This window comes from Coregonus lavaretus (genome assembly GCF_964263955.1).
Source record: "Coregonus lavaretus genome assembly, contig: HAP1_SCAFFOLD_2724, whole genome shotgun sequence".
NCBI classification, from domain to species: Eukaryota; Metazoa; Chordata; class Actinopteri; order Salmoniformes; family Salmonidae; genus Coregonus; species Coregonus lavaretus.
Window position 1 is genome coordinate 50,907 of NW_028157883.1, and position 24,471 is coordinate 75,377.

General features: G+C 42.9%; 2 protein-coding genes across 2 annotated transcripts; both read right to left on the minus strand.

The window, feature by feature from the left end:
* Positions 1-4,417: 4,417 nt before the first annotated feature.
* LOC311124674 (protein smoothened-like) lies at positions 4,418-14,333 on the minus strand. The gene is made up of 12 exons (XM_084198780.1): positions 13,670-14,333; positions 11,858-12,066; positions 10,686-10,895; positions 10,017-10,189; positions 9,387-9,606; positions 8,917-9,040; positions 8,717-8,809; positions 8,228-8,336; positions 7,322-7,507; positions 6,630-6,778; positions 5,900-6,037; positions 4,418-5,564 (listed from the first exon to the last, which is right to left on the minus strand). The coding sequence occupies exons 1-12, from the start codon at positions 13,932-13,934 to the stop codon at positions 4,948-4,950; spliced, it is 2,493 nt and encodes an 830-aa protein (XP_084054906.1). The 5' UTR covers positions 13,935-14,333; the 3' UTR covers positions 4,418-4,947.
* Positions 14,334-17,261: 2,928 nt separating this feature from the next.
* Positions 17,262-24,117, minus strand: LOC311124677 (tetraspanin-33-like). The gene is made up of 6 exons (XM_084198782.1): positions 23,914-24,117; positions 23,200-23,274; positions 22,022-22,117; positions 20,617-20,745; positions 20,081-20,242; positions 17,262-19,555 (listed from the first exon to the last, which is right to left on the minus strand). Exons 1-6 carry the CDS (start codon positions 24,031-24,033, stop codon positions 19,454-19,456), a joined length of 684 nt encoding a protein of 227 aa, XP_084054908.1. The 5' UTR covers positions 24,034-24,117; the 3' UTR covers positions 17,262-19,453.
* Between the last annotated feature and the right edge of the window lie 354 nt (positions 24,118-24,471).

Here is a 24,471-nt window from a genome sequence, read left to right on the forward strand (position 1 = left end):
AACTAAGGACCATCACAACTTAAAGCAATGTTTGGTGACCAATAACCTGCCTAAATATGATGTAATCTATGTTTTATTCACAAATCTCAATCAATAAATCAAAAAGCAACAGCACCAGAACTCTAGCTTTTCTTTCATTTACATAATTATACAAAAATACAGCTTCACGATCAAAGTGATAAAATTCTGTGTTCAAGATATGAGTGAAGAGAGAAACAGCAATAAGCTACATAGACAATAGGGAAATGGATTTAGCCAATATAAAGAACCCACAAAGAGATGGAATGAATTTAACTATCTTTGACAGCAAAACTAAACTCTGAGAATGTTCACAATGCCTCAAAAACTATAGCAGGGTCAATTTCCCCTTGAATAGACTGGCTGGTCAGTATCCAACATGAGACATTACAGTTCATGTCATATACAGTGAGGGAAAAAAGTATTTGATCCCCTGCTGATTTTGTAAGTTTGCCCACTGACAAAGAAATGATCAGTCTATAATGTTAATGGTAGGTTTATTTGAACAGTGAGAGACAGAATAACAACAAAAAAATCCAGAAAAACGCATGTCAAAAATGTTATAAATTGATTTGCATTTTAATGAGGGAAATAAGTATTTGACCCCTTCTCAATCAGAAAGATTTCTGGCTCCCAGGTATATTTTATACAGGTAACGAGCTGAGATTAGGAGCACACTCTTAAAGGGAGTGCTCCTAATCTCAGCTTGTTACCTGTATAAAAGACACCTGTCCACAGAAGCAATCAATCAATCAATCAGATTCCAAACTCTCCACCATGGCCAAGACCAAAGAGCTCTCCAAGGATGTCAGGGACAAGATTGTAGACCTACACAAGGCTGGAATGGGCTACAAGACCATCGCCAAGCATCTTGGTGAGAAGGTGACAATTATTCGCAAATGGAAGAAACACAAAATAACTGTCAATCTCCCTCGGCCTTGGGCTCCATGCAACATCTCACCTCGTGGAGTTGCAATGATCATGAGAACGGTGAGGAATCAGCCCAGAACTACACGGAAGGATCTTGTCAATGATCTCAAGGCAGCTGGGACCATAGTCACCAAGAAAACAATTGGTAACACACTACGCCGTGAAGGACTGAAATCCTGCAGCGCCCGCAAGTACCCCCTGCTCAAGAAAGCACATATACAGGCCCGTCTGAAGTTTGCCAATGAACATCTGAATGATTCAGAGGAGAACTGGGTGAAAGTGTTGTGTTCAGATGAGACCAAAATCGAGCTCTTTGGCATCAACTAAACTCGCCGTGTTTGGAGGAGGAGGAATGCTGCCTATGACCCCAAGAACACCATCCCCACCGTCAAACATGGAGGTGGAAACATTATGCTTTGGGGGTGTTTTTCTGCTAAGGGGACAGGACAACTTCACTGCATCAAAGGGACGATGGACGGCGCCATGTACCGTCAAATCTTGGGTGAGAACCTCCTTCCCTCAGCCAGGGCATTGAAAATGGGTCGTGGATGGGTATTCCAGCATGACAATGACCCAAAACACACAGCCAATGCAACAAAGGAGTGGCTCAAGAAGAAGCACATTAAGGTCCTGGAGTGGCCTAGCCAGTCTCCAGACCTTAATCCCCTTGAAAATCTGTGGAGGGAGCTGAAGGTTCGAGTTGCCAAACGTCAGCCTCGAAACCTTAATGACTTGGAGAAGATCTGCAAAGAGGAGTGGGACAAAATCCCTCCTGAGATGTGTGCAAACCTGGTGGCCAACTACAAGAAACGTCTGACCTCTGTGATTGCCAACAAGGGTTTTGCCACCAAGTAGTAAGTCATGTTTTGCAGAGGGGTCAAATACTTATTTCCCTCATTAAAATGCAAATCAATTGATAACATTTTTGACATGCCTTTTTTTGGATTTTTTTGTTGTTATTCTGTCTCTCACTGTTCGAATAAACCTACCATTAAAATTATAGACTGATCATGTCTTTGTCAGTGGGCAAACGTACAAAATCAGCAGGGGATCAAATACGTTTTTCCCTCACTGTACACTTGATAGATCCCTTATGTCTTTTCACAAAACATATTTTTGAGCGGAAATTACATTCATTTGCACTGATGGTGCAAGAAATGTCCAAATGTATGAAACAAATGTTACAGTGTTATTTTCATTGCAGTGCTTTACAGCTTGCTTAATTTATCTTCCAGACATGGACATTTTATAAATACACTTCTCTGATACACATAGCACATTAGCTAATAGGACTATCATAATACTGATGTAGGATCTTAATTTGAGCCAGTTTGCTACAGCAGGAACATAATCCTGCAACAACAGGAAATGTGGATTATAATTAAGGGACATTTTTGTAGGGGTTGATACATTTTTCATAAGCGAAAATCAAGTCTGAAATTTCTAAGTGGAAATTGCAAACTTCAAAAGCCTTTTTAAATCTCAAATGCACTACAAGTTTAAAAATGTCCTGCATTGCAGGGAAGTTCTCCTGCAACAGGGTGATCAAATTAAGATCCTACATCTGTAGTTCGGCACCATCTTTATTCTGTTGTGAGTGTGACGCAAAGACACTAATACTAAATTACTTTGGTTACAGCATAGGTACAACTACATCACAAGCTTCAGTGACTTTTCCCTTTTGCTGAGCAAATCTGTAATGTACCTCAACACGGAAAATCAACCAAACATACAGTATAACAACAGAGTTGTAGAAGTATGCTGCGTCTTAGCACAGGAGGTTGTTGGCACCTTAATTGGGGAGGACAGGCTCGTGGTAATGGCTGGAGCGGAATTAGTGGAAAAGTATCAAATACATCAAACACATCCATGTATTTGATGCCATTCCATTTGCTCCGTTCCAGCCATTATTATGAGCCGTCCTCCCCTCAACAACCTCCACTATGTCCTAGGTCACAATAAATGAATAGGTGCACTGCACATAGAGAGAGAAGCACAAGATGCGTGCATTTAGAAATTGTAGCAGATAATTACAAGTAAAGATAATAAACATGTTTTTCTCCCCTCTAGGACAACATGATGCAATATATAGCACTATCCTTTACAGTAAAAACATAGAAAACTCAACAAAGTATAGCCAAGATTGTCTATACGTATGCTTAACTTGGCAGGAGCTCACCGGAGCTGAGTACCGGCACCTAAAATGTTCTACCGCTTGAGCTCCTGTTCCTCTTATAGAATATTAGCTCAAAAGTATTGTGGAGCTCCTGCACCTAAATATAAACAGTACCAGCACGCAAAATGAGTACCGGCACCTATTTCAGTCCAAGTCAAGCACTGCTGTACAATAGAGTAAAACATTATGTGGAAATACTACATACTACAGTAAAAAAATAACCCTTTTTAATACAAAAAACTTAGCTAACTGATGTAGCTAACATGTGCAAGAACACTTTCAAGAAATGAAATGATTGATTCCCACTGATATAAAATCCATTCTCTTTCTCCTCAGGTGAAAAAAAGCTCACTTTTGTGTGATTGCACCAGGCAATATAAAAACAGTTATATATTTTTGCTACAAAAGTACAGACTACTAGTTGACGATGGTATACAAAGTCATGGAACTTCCAGAGAGCCTGATAGTTTGAGGCTACAGCTGCATCTCAAATCGTCTAAAGTGGCTTCCTCTCCATCTTTACAGATCTAGTAATATTTTGTTTATTAACACAGGCTAGTTGATAGCAATATGGAGAATGCCTACATATAATTAGTTTTTTCACCTGTCCAGTTCTAAAGTCAGCGATGACGTGGAAGAGACACAGGTAAAGGGAGCCACTTTACACTACTTATATAAAATGACTCAGGGAAGGACAAGATCTCTGGAAGAGTCTTGGAAGTCATATGATGAATGAATGGCTATGAGTCTGAAATCAACAAGAGTGATATCTGATCCAAGAGAAAGTGACCCGGGATCATGTCAGTGATGGTGATCCTGATCCAAGTCGGTCAGAGTTGAGCTGCCTCCTCTGTGCCGTCATTCAATTAAATGTTTCTGACAACAGAAGTTAGTTGTTGCAACGTGGGTGGTCATGTCTGTTTTCTGACCAATGCCACAAGTGGAATTATTTTAGGTAACTCTGAAAAATCACACACAGCATTGACTAGCCTGGGCGGCGTTTCCTAAAAGCTTTGTAGCTAACGAGGTACTTCATTTCTCTTCACAACCTATAGACCCAGACCACTTGTTGAACAGCAAAGTGCTTTATTCAATTAATTTTGCTCATTTAGACAGGCAGACCAATTCTGATATTTTTGTCACTAATTGGTCTTTTGACCAATCAGATCAGCTCTGAAAAAGATGTGATGTGAAAAGATTTGATGTGATTGGTCAAAAGACCAATTAGTGGTAAGAAGATCAGAATTGCGCTGCCTGTCTAAATGCAGCCATATAATTTTTTTTATTTTTATTGAGAACATACTACAGACATTATCATTGTTACTCTGTCACTGCTGTGGGTTGCTAAGAGAAATTCAGAGCCACCCCACTGGGCACAGAAGTCAGTTCAACGTCTAGTTTTGAATTACATTTGGTTGAGTTGTCAACAAACGTGTATTCAATGTGAAATCAACAAAAAAATTCACCATGTCATTGGATTTAGGTTAAATGCCCTTACGTTGATGACTTTTTTCAAATCCAATCAGTTTTCCACGTTGATTTGGGGGGGTTGAAATGATGTGGAAACAACGTTGATTCAACCAGTTTGTGCCCAGTGGGACATAAGTCAAGAAGCTTTCATGAAACTCACCCTTGGCCTGATCAGTTCTCCTTTAGCCCTTCCCTTTTAATGAGACAGATCTGACCAATTAACTTGACTTGAGTCCTGTTTCATCTTGACTGTTGGGCAGTGACAAGGGAGCACCATAAGTGTAAGTATCCAGCACTTCTAGCTTACAGTCTGTAAAAAAAACACAAAACCCCACAACCATACATGGTCGCTCTCAGAAGTCAGAGTCAGCGTCCATAAGCTCTGCCTCCATCAGGTTGGTTCTAGAGTGGATCTGCCCCCACTCCGCCCTCCTTTGACCCCCCTGCGACCTCCCCACGTGGGCTGTCCTCCCAGACCCCCCTGCCATAGGCGCCACCTCCCCGGAGTAGCGGAACGCTCCATTGTGCTGCCAGGAGGAGGGGGGTGGTTGTTGGGGGCGGCAGCGGGGCCCCAGGCCAAGGTCCTCAGGCAGGTCGCTGAGGGAGAGGGGGTTGAGGTCAGTGTACCTGCTCCTCTGGCTAGAGGAGGGCCCCAGGGCTCCTCCGTACCTCTCCTGGTAGGGCAGGGGCTGAGAGGGCCTAAACTCAGGGTAAGAGCCTGGTAGGACGTCCTCAGCCTCCTCCTGGTGCTGCCTCAGATTGGCCACCAGGCTCCTGTGGCCGGGCAGCTTGGGTAGCCGTGGCACCGAGCTGGTGCCAAACTCTCGCTGACGGTAGCCCTGGTGTTCGGCCAGCTCCTCCATAGGACGCGCCTCCTTCTTCCTCTTCTTCCTCTTCTTTTTCCTCTTCATCATCTCAGGAGAGATCTCCGCCTCCACCATCCACAGCTTCCTCTCCTCTGGCGGTGGAACTGGGTGAAAGAGCAGGGTGAGATTCAGACTCATAGTGGTAACATGGTAACAGGATTAAATCAGACTGGAGGCTGAACTGACAATTCTGTAGCCTGGTTATATCATACTGAATACTGCCATTGTGAGTGCAGCATTCAGTCTGGCTTAACCAGGCTAGTAACATAGGCCCTGTTTGAATCTATACATGATTGGATAAGTGAAAGCAAAGACCCTCTCCCATTGCTTTAACTAATCCAACTGTCTACGATCTGTTATCATTTCAAGGAAGAATGCAATGAACGCAAGGAAGAGTGCAGATGTCAGACAATGTCAATAAGCAGGTGGCAGTTCTCACCAGGTGTCCCTGTAGGGGTGACAGAGATGTCCTGCGGCAGAATGGCACCTCTCCTGGCCACCATCTTGGTCACATGCTGGGCCCAGGCTGAAGACATCTCATTGGATGGCTCCCCGTTCAGGTCAAAGTTGATTCCAGCTACCAATGAGAAAGAAGAAAAGACAGATCAACCATTACTATCCATTATATAGTAGAAGAGCTCAAACATTACTATCCATTCATTAAAAGCCCCAAAGGTTATTTATATAGTAGAATGCTCCCTGGAGTCCCCTGCAGTGTTCCAATAACTAACAGTTCATATAGTCCCTCCAACATAAGCAAGCATGCTGGCCACAGCCACCTCAGTGCTTACATTATCTGATGACTGTCATTCAGACAGAGTTCTCAATGACATTCACTTCTAGTGTCAGACAGAGTTCTCAATGACATTCACTTTTAGTTGTAACATTGAAACATAGTGGAAACATAGTGGAAACTAATATCAGCCAGGAGTTCCTCAATTATAAAAAAGTATGGCATACCATCCTCATAAAAAAAGAATACTTTGAATGTTAGAGTTTTCAGTTCAGCCCCAAAATGTGCCATTTCATTGAGAGGCAGCCAATTCAGCCTCTTGCTGACTGATGACAAGCAGCCTCTTGCTGACTGATGACAAGCAGCCTCTTGCTGACTGATGACAAGGTTTGTAGTACTTCTCCTAAACCCCCAGGGGGTCGCTTTGGGGACTTACCTACTGGCCCGTCATGGGAGACAGTGTGCATGCTGAAGGACAGCTCCTTCTCCGGGTCTTTGTGGAGCTCCTTGCGCTTGGAGAAGGCCTTGGCTATCATCTTGCTCTTCTTTATCCTCTTGGGCTCATCGTCGCTACGGCCGATAACCCTATGACAGGAACAACAGGTAGATAAATGACAATGTGACAGACAATGTAGACGTATCCCTTGACGTGACAATCGCGGTAAAATTGTGCAGACATTAAAGCTGAAATCCATACTTGGTGAAACTACCACGTTCGTTTGAGATATTACAACAACAAAGAAGTTGCATCAAACAACGAACACTGTATTTTTTCGCTCTGACATCATTGCACGTGCGATAGAACAGCATAGTATGTACTGAAGAAAACAAAATGTATGTCTCCTCTCCTCCATTTCATCAAAAAAACAATAACAAATTCGCTGGGGGCGAACAGTGGCGCTGTTTCACCTTATGCGGATTTCAGCTTTAATACACAGACAATGCCGTGTGAATGCCTCAGAGAGATAATAAAATGTGTAACTCCATACTTGGGTATTGTTGTTAAAGTTCATATACTATTTTCTTGTAGCCTACCTTTTTTCTACAATACAACTTTCTGCTAAAGCACAAAGAGACTGCCGCCCTGTCTAATTTTCTGTGTGTGTTCTAAAGGAAATGGCTGCTTACTTGCACCAGGTGCGTTTCCAGATGAGGATAGTGGCCTTGGTCCACACCCAGGTGCTCATGGCGATGCCCGTGCCGAACATGGAGAACAGATTAATCTTTTCTACTAGTAGACTGGGACGGTTCTTGATGGTACATTCTGGGATCGGCTTGTTGGTCTGATGAGCGATCGTCACGTTGGCCTCGCACCTGTTCAAAACCAACATAGACATCATCAATCAATCGTCAAAGCTCTTTTTGCACAGGCAGTTGCATTTGCTGTGGTAAAATACTCTACATACCCACACCCACTGTAAAGCCATATAAATGGGGCATATTCACATACAGAGCGGTTGACATGAACCAGTTGTTTACTTGTTGAGGCAGGAAAGAGACATTTACATTTCTGAGGTGAAATTAATACCAGTCCACCCAAAGTCAACAGAGTGGAGAAATAAGGCTGCATTCACAGCACCACAACCAGGTAGGGCTATGGTAACCACCTGTCTCATCTGCTGGGAATCTCCCACTACACCATACAACTGGGGCCATGTTCCAATACTCTTAAATCTCCCACTACACCATACAACTGGGGCCATGTTCCAATACTCTTAAATCTCCTATTACACCATATAACTGGGGCCATGTTCCAATACTCTTAAATGCATATTTCCTTCCTCCCTTCCTTGAAGTAATCACTCGTTTGACATATTGGATTAGTGTAAGGAAACTTTCCATTGCAAAGCTTTTACCAATTATGTCATGTCATATATTGGTGATTACTTCCAGGTGTTGAGAAAAGAAGCATACATTTTTAGAGTATTCCAAAAGGGTCCAGAAGTCCTTAGGTCCTAAACACCTGTTTTGAAGTTGCAGCGTTGAAAATAGTTCCGGGTTATTGTAGGCTACATGAGGAGAAAAGGAACTTACAACACATATTCTCTGAAGCTCTTCTCCCACTCAGCCTGGTTGAAGAAGTCGTAAAAGTGGCAGCCAAACGTGATTAAGACAAAGCCAAACGCCAGGAATCCAAATATACCTGATAAAGAGGAATTACACAAATTGTTAGGGATATTTGAAATTCCAGAAAACTCAGGAGTCAAGACACAATATACTTTATATGATGATAAAACCAAAGGGTTATATAACATATATCGTGCAACAGAATCTAAAGTAAATCTACGATGAGGCGATTTAAGTGGCTTTATTAAAGGTTTATGCTAGCATGCTATTGTAGCATTTCGTGGGGGGGGGGGGGGTCGCCTGACCCAAAGGCAGTGGATCTAACCACTGCTCCAGGAAAGCTAGCTCCCTTGTGGAAGCGGTTATCTGTCTTTTCAACACTAACCAGGTTTGTTACACTGTTATGCCAGTGGTTTGGCTCTGGATATTTGGTGATTGACAGCTAAGGGGTCATACCAAGTCTTAGCATTGTTTCGTTGATTTTGCTCGCAGCCTTCTCACTCAGAAGACCCGGGTGGTTACTCTTGATGGAGAACAACGTCATGACTCCTGCAGAAACAAACAGAGGAAATCAGTTAGGGAACGTCTGTTTATTTGGTAGCATTTCAATTCTGAAATATGAAAATGTCTAGTTTTTTGGGTTTGAGAGAACTCACCTCGTATGAGGAAATAGCCACCAATGACAAGCACAACTCCAATGGGAGCCAACACAAAGCCAGCGCGGTAGTGGTAGTTCTTATAGCCAACGAAACAGATCCCACTGACAGAGTCTCCATCCACCTGTGGCAAACAACAGAGACCAGAAATGCATACATGTGTTTGAATGGCATAAAATATAAATAATTTGGAAAACAATAAATTCTGAGTCATTGTCTTTCTATCATGAAAAGCGAATAAATAAACTTGTCTCTAAACTGTAGACACTGTTTGGGATTACACCATTGCAAAATAACCCAGTAACACTTAACTTAAAGCCTGCTGGTACAATGCATTAAGATTAAGTTACAACGCATTGTGAGACTTGTCATAAGCATGTATAATGTGTTATCATCATTAGCATTATAAAACGCAAATCACAGAAGTTACTTTTTTTCAATGGCTAAAACAAATGGTAGGTGTTCCATACCTCAGCGGTGGCTAGAATAGTCACAGTGAGGATGAATGGGACGGACCATGTGACCATGTGGAAGTATGAGGTCTTGCCCGACAGGGGCTGGTGGGTGGTGCCCAGGGCCTTGAAGGACGTGTGCCAGGCATAGGTCAGCATGACGAACCAGATCACCCCAGACATCAGAGAGTAGTAGACGAGGCTGAAGATGATGACACACGACAGAGTCTCGGTAGACCTGGATGGAGAGAGAGAGAAGAAAGTGAATGACTCTATGATTTTGAAAGTGTACACTGCCATTGCATTGGCTGTATGTGTGTTATTAATTGTCTGATAAATTCAATCAATCAATCAGCCAACCAATCAATCAACCAATCAAGTTTGAGAAACAAAGCGATCTTGTGAAAACTAACCTCCTGACTCCTGTACCAGCAAAATACAAGACCTACGAACCTCACCAGAAGATTCAAGAAATACTCCTTTAAATGGCATTTTCCCATCTTATCTCATAATACTCCCACTTTCTTCCAACCCCTTCGGTGTGTGTGTGTATGTACAGTGTATGTGTGTGTCTCAGGGGGTTGGGTCGTAAGCAAAAACTACAAATGATGGACAATAAAATATATAGTATTCTTCTTCTTCACTTACGAGGGCTCCCCTAAACGCATGGTGTTGTCACTCTTGCATACGATCTCTTTGCGAGCTCCGTCCATGAACTGAGCCAGCCAGCCGATACTGCCCATGAAGAAACAGGTATTGATGTAGAAGAGGATGACGGCGGGGTAACGGTTTGAATTCTTCCAGTCCGCCAGAAAGGTGGCCTGTGAAAGGAGAGAGGGAAAGAGAGAGAGGGAGAGAGTGGGGGGGGGGGGGAGATAGAGAGAGAGAGAGAGAGAGAGGGAGAGAGAGGAGACGTGAGACAGGAACATTTGAGAATAAATATAGAAAATCCCTGGTGATTTCTCAGTACAGTCTCAGTCCACAGGTCATGGGTCAAATCACAAAGATTAATAATATTAATGGAAAACACTTTTTGCTGTCCTTAGAAAGGTCAACTCAGTGAAACACATAGTTCTCCACAAATTACTAACAATATCAGCTAATAAAAAGCATTGTTTTGACAACTTCTGTGAAAAGCAGTATGAACACATTATCTGAAAAATAATGGTATGTGTGTTACAATACCTGTATCTTAATTCCATTTATAACCTCAAATGTAAAAGTTAAAAGTCAAGTCAAAAAATTGTTGCTAACAGCTGCAAGTTACACTTGGAATTATGGGTAATGTAGTCCACAACACTGCCGTGTGAGGCTCACCAGAGTGAAAAAGGTGCAGAGCAGGGTGACGGTGCCGAACACAGCGATGTAGGCATGCATGTCCGAGTGCTCCTCGTCAGTGAACAGGGGGTTGTTGCACTGGATTCCGCAGCCCTCCACATCTTTGTACCAGCTGGCCTGAACGTCTGTCTTCACCAGGGGGGCTTCGCAGTATCCCGACGTGTTGAACTTCAGCTTCTGCACCTCGTTCTGTCTCACCATGGACGGAAGACACAGTGAGCTCATAACGTCACTCTGTTTGGTCTATTTTTCATATGAGGCATCCGCCTCAATATTATATAGTATTTTATAAATTGGGTGGTTCGAGCCCTGAATGCTGATTGGCTGACAGCTGTGGTATATCAGACCGTATACCACGGGTATGACAAAATATTTATTTTTACTGCTCTAAATACGTTGGTAACCAGTTTATAATAACAATAAGGCACCTCAGGGGTAACAAAATGTGGAAAAAGTCAAGGGGTCTGAATACTTTCCGAATGCACTGTATATAATATATTATAGTATTATATAGTATAATATTGACAGCCATTTTAGACTGAAAGACAATTAAACTAGCCTCTTGACTAGATGGGTGACTCCATGGAGGGGCCTCCCGCTGGGCACAGACTTCAATTCAACGTCTACTCCACGTTGGTTCAATGTAATTTCATTGACATGACGTGGAAACCACGTTGATTCAACCAGTGTGTGCCCAGTGGGTTGACAGTGCTGAAGCCCCCTTAAGAATTGGCCTAGCACCCCGTCAGCACCCTCAAAACATAATGTATTAGTACACACAAACATGTACACCATGGACTGCAAGCACCCCTTCTCACCCTTCTCACCCCTTCTCACCCCTTCTCACCCTTCTCAATGACCAAGCAACTCCAATGTGTAAGTCGCTCTGGATAAGAGCGTCTGCTAAATGATGTAAATGTAAATGTTAGCTACCCCAGTGAAGAACTTCTGGTGCCACCACTAAATACATGACCAATGAACCTCAGTCTGTGGCCTTGTCCATAAACAACCCATAGCCCTTACCCCCTAGCCACTTGTTCAGATCCGAAAGGATTGTATAGGTTTTTCCGATCTACAAAAACATGGCTAGTAGTTAGGGGCTTGGGGTTGTTTCTGGACACATGCATGCATAGTGAGAGCATCTACCATACCGTGCAGCCCATGGGGTACTTGTCAGTCTCCTCACACTTGAGGAAGTTGGGCCAGCCCCTCTCCTGGTCCACAATGCTGCAGGGGCGACGCGTAGCCTGGCACAGGTGCTGGCTGGGAAGCTCCACCTGCCCGTTGTCACATTTGGGCATGTAGACGGCACACAGCAGGGGCTGGATGACCGCCCAGCACCGAGGGGCGTTCCTCAGACCTGCATGGGCGAGACGGGAGGGGAGGGACAATAATGTACCTTGGGTTGACTTCAGTAGACACCAAATGGATGAGAATGCTCCTAAACTGAGAGAAATGTGAAGGTAGGTACCATAATAAACGCTAATTATCGTTTTCTGTTGTGAAAGATTTTGCTACGGTGTGCCCTAGCGAACACGACCCTGGTGCTCCAGCCTGTTTGTGCCTTAGCAAACTCCTCTCTGGGTTTGTTCGTTCATTGTCATGCCAAACATCTATGTATGGTATGGGTTCGATTCCCACGGGGGGCCAGTATAAAAAAATATAATGTATGCACTCACTAACTGTAAGTCGCTCTGGATAAGAGCGTCTGCTAAATGACGTAAATATAAAATGTAAATGTAAATGTAATGGTATGACAACGATAGTAGTGTTAGCTACAGCATATACAGTATGAGACCAGTCTGAATATAAATTATGCACATTCATCACTTCAGTGTGGTGAGGATGATAATCACTAGGGTCAGGAGATAAGTAATAATAATAATAATAATAATAATAATAATATGCCATTTAGCAGACGCTTTTATCCAAAGCGACTTACAGTCATGCGTGCATACATTTTTGTGTATGGGTGGTCCCGGGGATCGAACCCACTACCTTGGCGTTACAAGCGCCGTGCTCTACCAGCTGAGCTACAGAGCTACAGTAGGATCTGGATGTTGATGATGAAAATGATCACTAGGTCAGGAGATAAGTAGTGCCTGGACGTTGACCCTGACTGGGATTGGTACCTGGGTCCAGTGCCGATCAACGCAACACCTTAGCTGTTACGCCAAGAACTCCAAACCTCTTGATGAGGCTGCTACCGTTACAATATCATACATTTGGAAGGTCACTAGTTGTGTGGTCTCCTCTTTTTTTCCCATGGTGGGGGTGGGGAGTGGGGAAGGGAACCACTCTACAGATGAGCTGAGGATTAGTGTAAAGTGGAAGGAAATGCAGGTTGATGGCTCACTAATGAGTGTTTATGCATGTGCAGAAAATCTCACTGAATATCTAACACCTCAGAGAGTATTTTCTTTTCTGTTCTTTATTTGCTCTTAACCCCCATTTCCTGTAAAAGTCTTATTCCTGTGTATTTGGCAATTACAAAAACGATCCATTTGGAGGGGCCCTCAACATTTAATTGCCTAGTTAACATGCTATATTGTACCAATGAACCTACTGACCTTGTATGTGACTGTAACCAATATCTACCTTAATGTTTAATGGCACAATGTAATACATCTTATTACATAATTATTATATAGTGCTACTGTAAAAAAAAAAAAAACGTATAATAGAACATTATGTTTATGTCAAATGGCAAGGTTAAGACTAAATAATCACAAGTGAAAGTTCAACGAATAAAATAAATATATGTTATTTTACGTTTCCTTTTGCAAATGACATAATATGAACATCTATATTGCATCTGATGCTAATGGGGGGGGGGGGGGTGTCTGCACTTAATAACACAACACAAATGTATAATACATTTTTCAATTTCTTTCATATCAATTACAGTAAATGAACAACATGACCCCTTTTTACCTTTGCTTATTAACCAAATAAAGGCTTACCAGACCACATGGCCAACTTCTCAAACGCTTCGTCTTGGGTACTTGAGTCTTCAGCCAAGACAAGAGACGTGTGCGTGTACGGTAGCGGTGACCCAAGACATGTATTATATTTAAGCACTTCACATGTTGTAGTTTTCTTGCAGAAATCATTGAAAATTGTTTCGTTTCTCTGGACCGTTACCGCATGAGTAACCAGAAAGGAGGCAGCCCAAACGCAAAGCATCCCGAACCCACCAACAATGGAACTCCGGCCATGGGAAGACATCTTGGAGATTCAACGGTGCAACTTTGTATCCAGGGGAAAAAATGGTTATTTGTATTCCAGTAATCTAAAATGTAACCGTTAATAAAAATCGCACGAAGTGCTCTTGTTCATTTGATGCCGAATGTAAAATTATGATACAATGAAACGAAACGTTGTCCCAGTTTTCACGCACTCCCGAACTTTTTCATTTTGCATTTGTCGTACAATCCTTCATTTATCACTGGAATTCCCACAATCCGATCGCCACCAAAAAAATATGCATGCATGATATTCAATTAAAATCAAGTGGAACTATTCCTTACGCTGTTTTTGTTGGATAGGCCTATTAAAAAGAAATCAAATCGACAAAGTAACAGATTCACCCTCCCCCACTTCCCCCAAACTTGCCATGAAAAGTCTGAAACTGTAATATGATCTCTAGTCTACGCGCTACATCCCCCTTGCGCTCCCCCTTTCCCGTCTTTTGCTGCAAAAAACTATTTTCATTTAATCTATGTAGGCCTATCCCAAAAAAGGGCAGTTTTGGGGGGATTTCTATAGAATTCTGCGATGTGTCTGATGGAGTTGGGTCTTTGTTTTTCTCGCTTGCATGTCGTTTCTGCTATTTTTTTCTGCCTCTGGTATGTACATGGTGGGGGAGAGCCAAAATAACAAAAACATCTCACCCCATCCCCCTCTCCAAGGGTAAGACTATGCCTTATAGGTATACCAAAACAATCTCTCTCCTGCCAGGATAGACTCCAGTAGAAATGCCATCTGTGTACCTTTACTTCGTATGTTTATGTTTGTTTGTTTAATCGTCCGTTAATTTAGAACCTTTATTTCTGACATACCACATTCTTCAAATCAATCACAATCAAATCAAAATGTTATGTCACATGCTTCGTAAACAACAGGTGTAGACTAACAGTGAAACGCTTACTTATGGGCCCTTCCCACCAATGCAGAATACATTAAATAAATAAATAACATTAAAAAAATAGTAACACAAGGAATAATTACACAATGAGCAATGATATCCTGCCTATATAGCTGGGGTACCAGTATGACACTCATGTCACTCAATTATTTTTTTTTCTTCCAAAAACAAGTATTTTAAAGATCTCCAAAGACCCATATTTTCCCCCACTACTTACATCTGACCTTACCGCCTACATTTGCACTGCTTGCTATTAAGAATGAATTGACATAGATTTGCAATCATAGACTGATCAGTTATGTTGGTGTGAACAACCATCTTCAGTAGTCTATTGCATTATACTACAGTGCAACGTCCTTCAAATCTGTGAAGAAACTAGAGCCTCACTTTGCCATACAATCTAAATCTTAGTGATTATGCGAGCACAGTAGGCTATATTTCTTTGTCAGCCCACTCCAAAGACTGTTCATTCACCACCACAAAAATGGTAACTGCGAGTTTATCTGCCAGTGGCATGCCAGTAGCCACTCAGGGAAAGTTTGTTGTCTTGGACATAAACAAGTAAATTATCCACTCATTAGGCTACTTTGATTCTAAAAGACCAGACAATATTGTCATTTTCTTTGCTTAAATTGTACAGTTTGTAAATGAGTATGCGGCCTACTGTACGGGTGTTGGCTGGGGAATGGGATGGCCTGGTGGAATTAGAAACAGTGAATAACTTCATGGCATTATGGTTCTGGAAAAACAGTTAGTCTTGTTTATTTCCCATCCAGTCCATATTAAATCTGTTTCCTTGGAGACCCTCATAATGGAAATGTGCATTCTCTCTCCCAGTTAAGGTAGCACTGCTCTTCACACGAATGAAACCTCAAACTGACCAAGAAAACTTTCAGAGGTTGATTATAAGTTAACTGTAAAGCCCTAAGTGACTGACATTGGTCGGATTTAAGATTCTATCTTTATCCACCAATGGGACAGTAGGCAGAACACCATACAGTCTCAAACAATCCTCTTCATGCTTGTGATTGTGATGTTATCAAAGCCTCTCTCTAACCTGACCATTATAGGGCAGTGCATTAGATGTGATGCTCCAACAGGCTGTCTCCTGCTGATTGAAATGACAATGGATGTTTTGTTTTTGACCTGTGCTGTATGAATGAGAGGAGCTCCATGTTCCCCCCCCCCCCCCCCCCTCTCTCTCTCTCTGAGGGAAGCACTGGGTCTCCTTAAAACTCACAGCAACATGGCTGTCTGAGAATGAGGCAGGCCAGGACCACACACAGAGCACGTGGGCCCCTCACTGGAGCGCCCGGCTAAATCTCTCTCACACACACACTCTCTCTTCACACCAGAAGAGAGAAACGGACTCATCTATAGGTCAGTTATTACACCATTATTGCCAATGTGACTTCTCATTTCACAATGGTCTGTATAACAGAATGTCCCCTAGAATACATATTAGTTGTAAATGTAGGGACTGTGCCTAAGTCCTGTGTGTTAATGAACCAGAGACTTCGTACAGAACACACTGTCGCTGATGTCTCTCAATGCCTGTCTCTGAATAACTTCCCCATAACAATGACATTATGCACACCTGGCATGTAGACCTATAATAATATAGTTCATACAATTAGTTAAAACAACTGCAGGGCCATGTGCATAAAGCAGGAAGGTGTATGGAGAAGAAGTGCTTCACATTCAGAACTGTGTCTGCCCAGGCACAGCAGATTTCAGGCCAGGAATGCATCTAAGCTCAGGTTTTCATTCGCCAAACTGGGGTGGAGAGGAAACACTTTGTTGTTTTACGTCTGACTGTTCACAGCTATATTAGACTTCAGTCCCAACTAGCCTGGAATGAACTTGAGTGTTATCAACCAAATCATGAACATTTTAAAATTAAAAACACACGCAACTCACTCATAATTTCCCCTGCATTTCTATTTAAACATGTCGTACTGTGGGCAGTAGCTAGACCATATTACACTTTAGCTAGGTATTGTAACACTGGCTGGTAAAATCAGTGAAACTGCTGATGAGACAATAAAACAAAATACATTTGTTAAACTGATTGACTATAGATCACACATTTAGTCTTTGTGGATAGCGTATACAGCCATGCTTTCAATTGATACTTGCTGCAGTGATAAAACATGGAGCTGTGCCACCTGTTGTCACAATGATCCTATTGGAGCTTATAGACACATTTGGAGAGGTTGGAGTTCGGTAGCCATTTATGCCTATATCCATTTGAGTTGTTTTCTCTCACGCAACCCCAATCCCTATGTCCTCGTCACCCACCCACTGACAGGTCACAACATGCCATCTGGGAGTACAGTACTGGGAAAGAATGTCATGAGACACTGTTCAATATACAGTAGTACTTCATTTTAGAACACCGTTTCCACTGGTATTTACCTGGTGTTTATTAGGACATTAATAAATGGTGTCAATGGGTAGTTTCTGGTACTTAATCACATGAATTCAACACAATTGGTAACCAACTACTTGCTGTGATGATTCCCAAAGAAACAAATAAGGAATTCATAAGCTATTGTGTTTACATAAGAGTCATTACCAATTTACCACATACATTCAAAGTAAATACCCTCTGTACCTAAGGAGAATTGGGAATATCATTTTGACATGTATTATTTATATTTTTAATGTTAATTCATAGAATTTTACATGGGTCAGTTCCTACAATGAATTCCACCCCCGTCTGTACCGTAAAATAAAGTGCTAACCAGTAGTCTAATACTTGACCAGTCACAGTATATTGACCCAAATGATGAGGGGAAAAAAGCAACTGGTATTCCCAGTGGACCTAACCGGGTTGTGTTCATTAGAGACAAAACGGACTAAAACAGGACTTGTCCAATAAGAAGCGCTTAATTTAATTTTCCGTGCGTGATCAAATGAACACAACCCCGGTGAGGGGAAATGCCAACAGGGCTAGGCGACGGCCCAACATGGTTATGTTATGGAGGAGAGCATTAGTGTGAACTCCAGTGTTGCAGCGCTTGCCAATCTAAACACCAGTGCTTGTGTAAAAGGCGTTACGGAAATTAAGACTGTTTATTATAAAATCAGTAGCTCAGTGAGTAAGAAACTACAATTACATTATTGGTCTGTATGGATACCCACAATGCATCATATCCAAAATATATGCTTTATTGAAAGGAATGTATTTAGAGTCCATTTAGCTCGAAATACACACTTAGTGGCCAGTTTATTAGGTACACCACCCCGTTCACGAAAATGGATCGCTCCTACAGACAGTGAGTCACTTGCCAATGGCTTGCTATATAAAGAAGGCAGACAGGCATCAAGGCATTCAGTTACTGTTCGATTGAAAGTTCGAATGGGCAAAACGAGTGACCTAAGTGACTTTGAGCGTGGTATGATAGTCGGTGCCAGGTGTGCCGGTTCCAGTATCTCAGAAACAGACAGTCTCCTGGGCTTGTCTAAGGTTTAACGAGAATGGTGCGACAAACAAAAAACATCCAGTCAGTGGCAGTTCTGTGGGCGAAAACAGCTTGTTGATGAGAGAGGTCGAAGTACAATGGCAAGAATCGTGCAAGCTAACAGGCGCGCCACAAACAAGCAAATATCAGCACAGTACTACAGTGGTGTGCAGAACGGCATCTCGGGAACGCACAACTCGTCGGTCCTATTGCAGCAGACGACCACACCAAGTTTCACTCCTATAAGCTAAAAACAAGAAGAAGTGGCTCTAGTGGGCACGCGATTACCAACACTGGACAACTGAGGAGTCTAACTTGTTATAGCATGCATGTCACACTACAGTTGGGAGCTTTAACATACACACCATTAGCTAATGAGCTTTATTACATTACTTGGGTTTTCTCTTCCATATCTGAGAAGGGCCAACATAGTTGTCTTGTTCTCAACCCTATGAGAGTAGTAGGGGATAACTGGATGGATATCAATAACAGATCAATGTTGTAAATCGGATAGACAAAATCCTAAAGTACCTGGACAGAGTCTACATTATTTTGCAGTGTTTGGACTAAAAAGTCAGCTGCTTTACCCTTTTCAATAAATTACAGATCGTGTCATATTTCAGATGAGTCAAATGATGAATAGGTGTGAATAGAGGAGTTCTCCATTTGCTGTCTGGCTGGAGTACTTCCTGATTAGATGCGTTCCTTTTAGCTCCCCTGTGGCACGGGGTGGGCAGAGTTTAAACATTGACCATTCCATTGGTCACAAAGTGAAAACTCTACCCATCCGGGGTACTGGGTGAGCTAAAACGAAACAAGCACACATTGACACAGGAATGAAGAACGCAGAAAGAGAGCAGATAACCTCGCCATTTTCGACTCTTGTCAAATGGTGGTGGATCATCCAACCAGAATCTTTGACCTCAAAGCCAGTCCTTGCACCATCGAAAGTATCAAGCAGCCTTGAAAATGAAAACCATCTCCATGAAAAGAGGCCTTTGGACACATGTAAGCTTGAGCCCCATCCAGCAGAAGGGGGTAGAATTCCAGACTCCCACACCCCCTGGGTGACCCCGGGGTTGGTGACCTAGTCCTGGTCCAGTCTGATCGGGGAGGACCTGATCATGAGCAGGTCACTGCCAAGGGTCCGTACGGTGCTGCAGGTTGTAGTTCTGAAGCTCAATCTGGTCCTTTATCTGGTTGATCAGAATCTGAGACAAGAGGATCCCCACCAGCTAACGAGAGAGAGAGAGAGAGAGAGAGAGAGAGAGAGAGAGAGAGAGAGAGAGAGAGAGAGAGAGAGAGAGAGAGAGAGAGAGAGAGAGAGCGCAGGAAAACAATAGAGGCTGGGTGAGCAGAGAAGTGAGAGAAGTAACTTAAAGTGGTTCCTGACCCTCTCTAAACGTATAGATGATTTGCCCATAAAGTTACAACGTGAATCTAAATAGACCAGGGCTAGGGTCAATTCAAATTGAAGTCAGTCAATTCAAGAAGTAAACAGAAATTCCAATTCAACAATTGAAAGAACGGCATCTACTTTCAATGATTTCTCAATAAACTGAAAAGGAGAAGCTATTCATTTCAAATGTTTTAAGTTGAAGGAATTGAGTGACATCAATTCGGATTGACCCCAACCCTGTAATGGACTATTCAAGTGTGTGTGTGTGTTGACTCATTTCTCCTTAGTTTCATTGTGGGTCTGAATAGACTATTCAATTGTGTGTGTGTGTGTGTGTGTGTGTGTGTGTGGTGATGTCTACCTGTGGGATGGCCAGACCCAGGGCGATGCCCCCTAGCATGAACAAGTTGCTGTGGATCCAGTTAACCAGCTTGTCGATGCAGCCATTGGTGTGGATGAAGGCACCAGCCCGCAGGAATGATAGCTCCTGCATCCCCTGACCACACATTGTGTTAATGACCAACTGAAGAGAGAGAGGGAGTGAGAGAGGCAGAGAGAGAGAGAGGCAGAGAGAGAGATGCATTTGAATTACAATGCACGTGCACGCGAATGCACAAGCAAGTACATGAGCATGCACATGTGCACGCACACACACTCTTGCGTGCACACGCATAACGGTGCAAAATGTACTTTCCTTTATAACGGTTTACAACTATATAGTATTTTAATAGGGCTAGTTTAAGTGCCTTGTGCTCTGTTGAAACTAAACCACATTTGACAATAAAGTGGAACATAAAAATAGCACACTTAACTGTAGTCTGTCAAAATTTAACCACTGTAACAAGTTGTTGGCAAGACGATTGTAATACCCCAAGGCCCCGATCTCTAACCCCTGACCTCATCTTTAGACAGCAGGCAGCAGGAGAAGGGAACAGAGCAGCGCTCTCGGCTGGGGTTGTCTGTGGTGCAGTTGAAGTACATGTTCTGAGACCAGTCGGTGTAGGTAACACCTCCACAACAGCTGAACTGAGGAGACGAGGACAAACACGTCCTTGGTAATTGCAGACTGTATAGCTTGGTAATGGGCAGATTGTATAGCTTGGTAATGGGCAGACTGTATAGCTTGGTAATGGGCAGATTGTATAGCTTGGTAATGGGCAGATTGTATAGCTTGGTAATGGGCAGATTGTATAGCTTGGTAATGGGAAGACTGTATAGCTTGGTAATGGGCAGACTGTATAGCTTGGTAATGGGCAGACTGTATAGCTTGGTAATGGGCAGACTGTATAGCTTGGTAATGGGCAGACTGTATAGCTTGGTAATGGGCAGACTGTATAGCTTGGTAATGGGCAGACTGTATAGCTTGGTAATGGGCAGATTGTATAGCTTGGTAATGGGCAGACTGTATAGCTTGGTAATGGGCAGACTGTATAGCTTGGTAATGGGCAGACTGTATAGCTTGGTAATGGGCAGACTGTATAGCTTGGTAATGGGCAGACTGTATAGTTTGGTAATGGGCAGACTGTATAGCTTGGTAATGGGCAGACTGTATAGCTTGGTAATGGGCAGATTGTATAGCTTGGTAATGGGCAGACTATAGCTTGGTAATGGGCAGACTGTATAGCTTGGTAATGGGCAGACTGTATAGCTTGGTAATGGGCAGACTGTCTAGCTTGGTAATGGGCAGACTGTATAGCTTGGTAATGGGCAGACTGTATAGCTTGGTAATGGGCAGACTGTATAGCTTGGTAATGGGCAGACTGTATAGCTTGGTAATGGGCAGACTGTATAGCTTGGTAATGGGCAGACTGTATAGCTTGGTAATGGGCAGACTGTATAGCTTGGTAATGGGCAGACTGTATAGCTTGGTAATGGGCAGACTGTATAGCTTGGTAATGGGCAGACTGTATAGCTTGGTAATGGGCAGACTGTATAGCTTGGTAATGGGCAGACTGTATAGCCTGTGTTGTCAACGGCTGTCAGTCTGTATCTGTGTGCAACTTGTTGTTAGGTCAGTGTGGTGTGTAGATGTTGTCTTTTACCTCAAGCGCTTGTGAGACACATTCGTGAGTAAGGCCAATACAGTGAACTAAACTGTTGTTTTCAGGAAGTTGAAGGCTGATAGAGGGTCATCTCAAAACCTAGACCAAATCTTACAAAGCCCCTTTAATACTAAATAAATAGTAGTGAAACTACCATCTCTGTACAGAAACTTCTTGAGTTCAACGTGTATTATTTTGGGAACAACAAGTATTACAGTGAGAAAGTGTTGTTTTCCAGTTATATGGGGTCCACTCCTCACCTCTTTCTGACCAAAATCGATGAGGTTCTGTAGGTCAATGTCATCCCTATAATGAACGATGGCATTGTTGATGATCTCACTCACTTTATTCCGTGCCTTTAGAAGAGACAGAAAAAAAGAGGACAGCCATTTGCTTTAAATAATTTGTTTGGTCAATCAACTAATACACTCAATTGTACCCTGAGCAAGACAATGTTGTAAAGTCACAAGCAGGGGCCAATGAATTACACACATTTATTTATCCTGAGTAAATCCTGGTATAATAATACCCCCATGGTTAGAAAACAGTGCTGCCTTTCTTTGAGCTGCGTTCTATCTTTTGAGCCATCTCTTCACACACATGCGCAAACACACACGCAAGCAAGCACGCACAGTCGCAGGCTCACACTCAAAGTATACATGTAGTACATTCCTCTGAAAACCAACAGCCTGCTGCTGGATGAATTAAAATCGACCGGTGACGTTAAGTTGAAGGCAACTAACAGCAGAGGGCGATCTCTGGCCACAAGTCACTGACAGACAAAAAAAAAACTCCCTCTTCTAAATTTACATTTTTATCGTTATCATCATGTTTTTGACCCTTATCTTACGGTAATGACTTGAATGAACTGATATGAGCACTAATTGAGCCAATAGGACATTAGAAAGCCTACCATATTCAACAGTCACAATTGATGAAAGTCTAATCCAAAAGCATGGATTCCATTGGTTGCTCTTGTAAATATTGTATATTCACGGCAAATCTTTCTCTTTTAATGATTCCTATCTTCCTCTTGTTGTTGTATATATGCTGTGTGTAAGTTTCAATTGCGCAGATTTTATGCTGCAGAAGAACTGCCCTTTGGGGACAGTAACAATCTATTAAATTGACCTCAGAGAGATGTTGCACTTCTTTAACATGAACTGGTGAATGACAGTAAATTGGGACCTGGTCAAGGTATAATGGCCTAGCTAGAGGCAGGGGTGGAGGGGACGGGACGCATGGGAATGAGTTCCCAGAGTAAAAATCTTAGGGAGAACCGACATTTACAGTTTATTTTAGGGGATAAAATGCTGCATGATACAACCAATAGCAGGAATTCCCATAGTGATACCCCCATAATTCCCATAGTGATACCCCCATAATTCCCATAGTGATACCCCAATAATTCGATCCTTTCCTAGTGGAGATACAGTACCTTATCTGAGAAGACGAAGCCCAGGATGCCTGCAGCTAGCTGCAGCAGAAAGATCATAGTCAGAAAGATGCAGAACTGGAGGAAAGAAATAAAGAGAGAGAGAGAGAGAGAGAGAGAGAGAGAGAGAGAGAGAGAGAGAGAGAGAGAGAGAGAGAGAGAGAGAGAGAGAGAGAGAGAGAGAGAGAGAGAGAGAGAGAGAGAGAGAGAAAAGAGAGAGAGAAAGGAAGAGTTAATAATTTGTTCAGTCTGAGGGCATGTCACTCAATTCTTATGGATAAGAATGCATTAGCCTCGTAATCTTTCAAGGGTCAAAACCCCCATCAGCAGATAACCTGAGGAGGACTAAAGTATCTCATGCTAAGCTATTAATTGATAGAGCACAGCACAGCTCATAATTGGCAGTGGTCCAGTTCCAATATTTTTTGAATGCATCCTTCCTTCCTGCCTTCCTTGAGGTAAAGATCACTGATTTGTACGTTTGGCTATTTGAAAGCACCATTTCTATCTTATTGCTTTCACCCACCAAACCTTAACAGATCACTGATTACTTCAAAGTAGGTAGGCATAAAGTCTGCATTGTTGGGAATAGGCTCGTAAGTAAGCATTTAACGGTAAAGTCTACACCTGTTGTATTCGGTGCATGTGACCAATACAATTTCATTTGATTTGAGGATGCTCTTTTAAAAAGAGTTAGAAGTGGGCTAGACCACTGACCGTTTGTAGGAGGCAGATGTTCTCTCGGAGTGAGCCCACACAGCCACAGAAGGTGATGAAGAACATGAGCACCCCCACGATCAGCAGCAGGATGGCAGGGTCCACCGCTAGACAGGCCATGGCTGCCTCTGGGAGGGTGATGGAGAAAGAGAGAAAGAGAAAAAGAGAGAGAAAGAGAGAGCAAGTGACAGAATCATGTATGAGAGAGAGAGTGGAGCGAGAGAGAGAGCGATTGGAGAGGACAGAGAGAGTGAGAGAGAGTGGAGAGGACAGAGAGAGAGAGAGAGTGGAGAGGACAGAGAGAGTGAGAGAGAGTGGAGAGGACAGAGAGAGCGAGAGAGAGTGGAGAGGACAGAGGGAGCGAGAGAGAGTGGAGAGGACAGCGAGAGCGAGAGAGAGTGGAGAGGACAGAGAGAGCGAGAGAGAGTGGAGAGGACAGAGTGAGCGAGAGAGAGTGGAGAGGACAGAGTGAGCGAGAGAGAGTGGAGAGGACAGAGAGAGCGAGAGAGAGTGGAGAGGACAGAGAGAGCGAGAGAGAGTGGAGAGGACAGAGAGAGC

Bases quoted from the DNA above. Each gene is read 5' to 3' on its own strand.
- LOC311124674 (XM_084198780.1), bottom strand. From the start codon at position 13,934: ATGTCTTCCCATGGCCGGAGTTCCATTGTTGGTGGGTTCGGGATGCTT. The intron at 10,896-11,857 runs GTATGGTAGATG...ATGGTGAGACAG, and splicing joins AGTACCCCATGGGCTGCACG to AACGAGGTGCAGAAGCTGAA. The intron at 8,810-8,916 runs GTGAGTTCTCTC...TTGTTTCTGCAG, and splicing joins TGGCTATTTCCTCATACGAG to GAGTCATGACGTTGTTCTCC.
- LOC311124677 (XM_084198782.1), bottom strand. From the start codon at position 24,033: ATGGCCTGTCTAGCGGTGGACCCTGCCATCCTGCTGCTGATCGTGGGG. The intron at 20,746-22,021 runs GTGAGGAGTGGA...TCGTCTCCTCAG, and splicing joins TCGATTTTGGTCAGAAAGAG to TTCAGCTGTTGTGGAGGTGT. The intron at 19,556-20,080 runs GTAGACATCACC...CTCTCTCGTTAG, and splicing joins TGGGTCTGGCCATCCCACAG to CTGGTGGGGATCCTCTTGTC.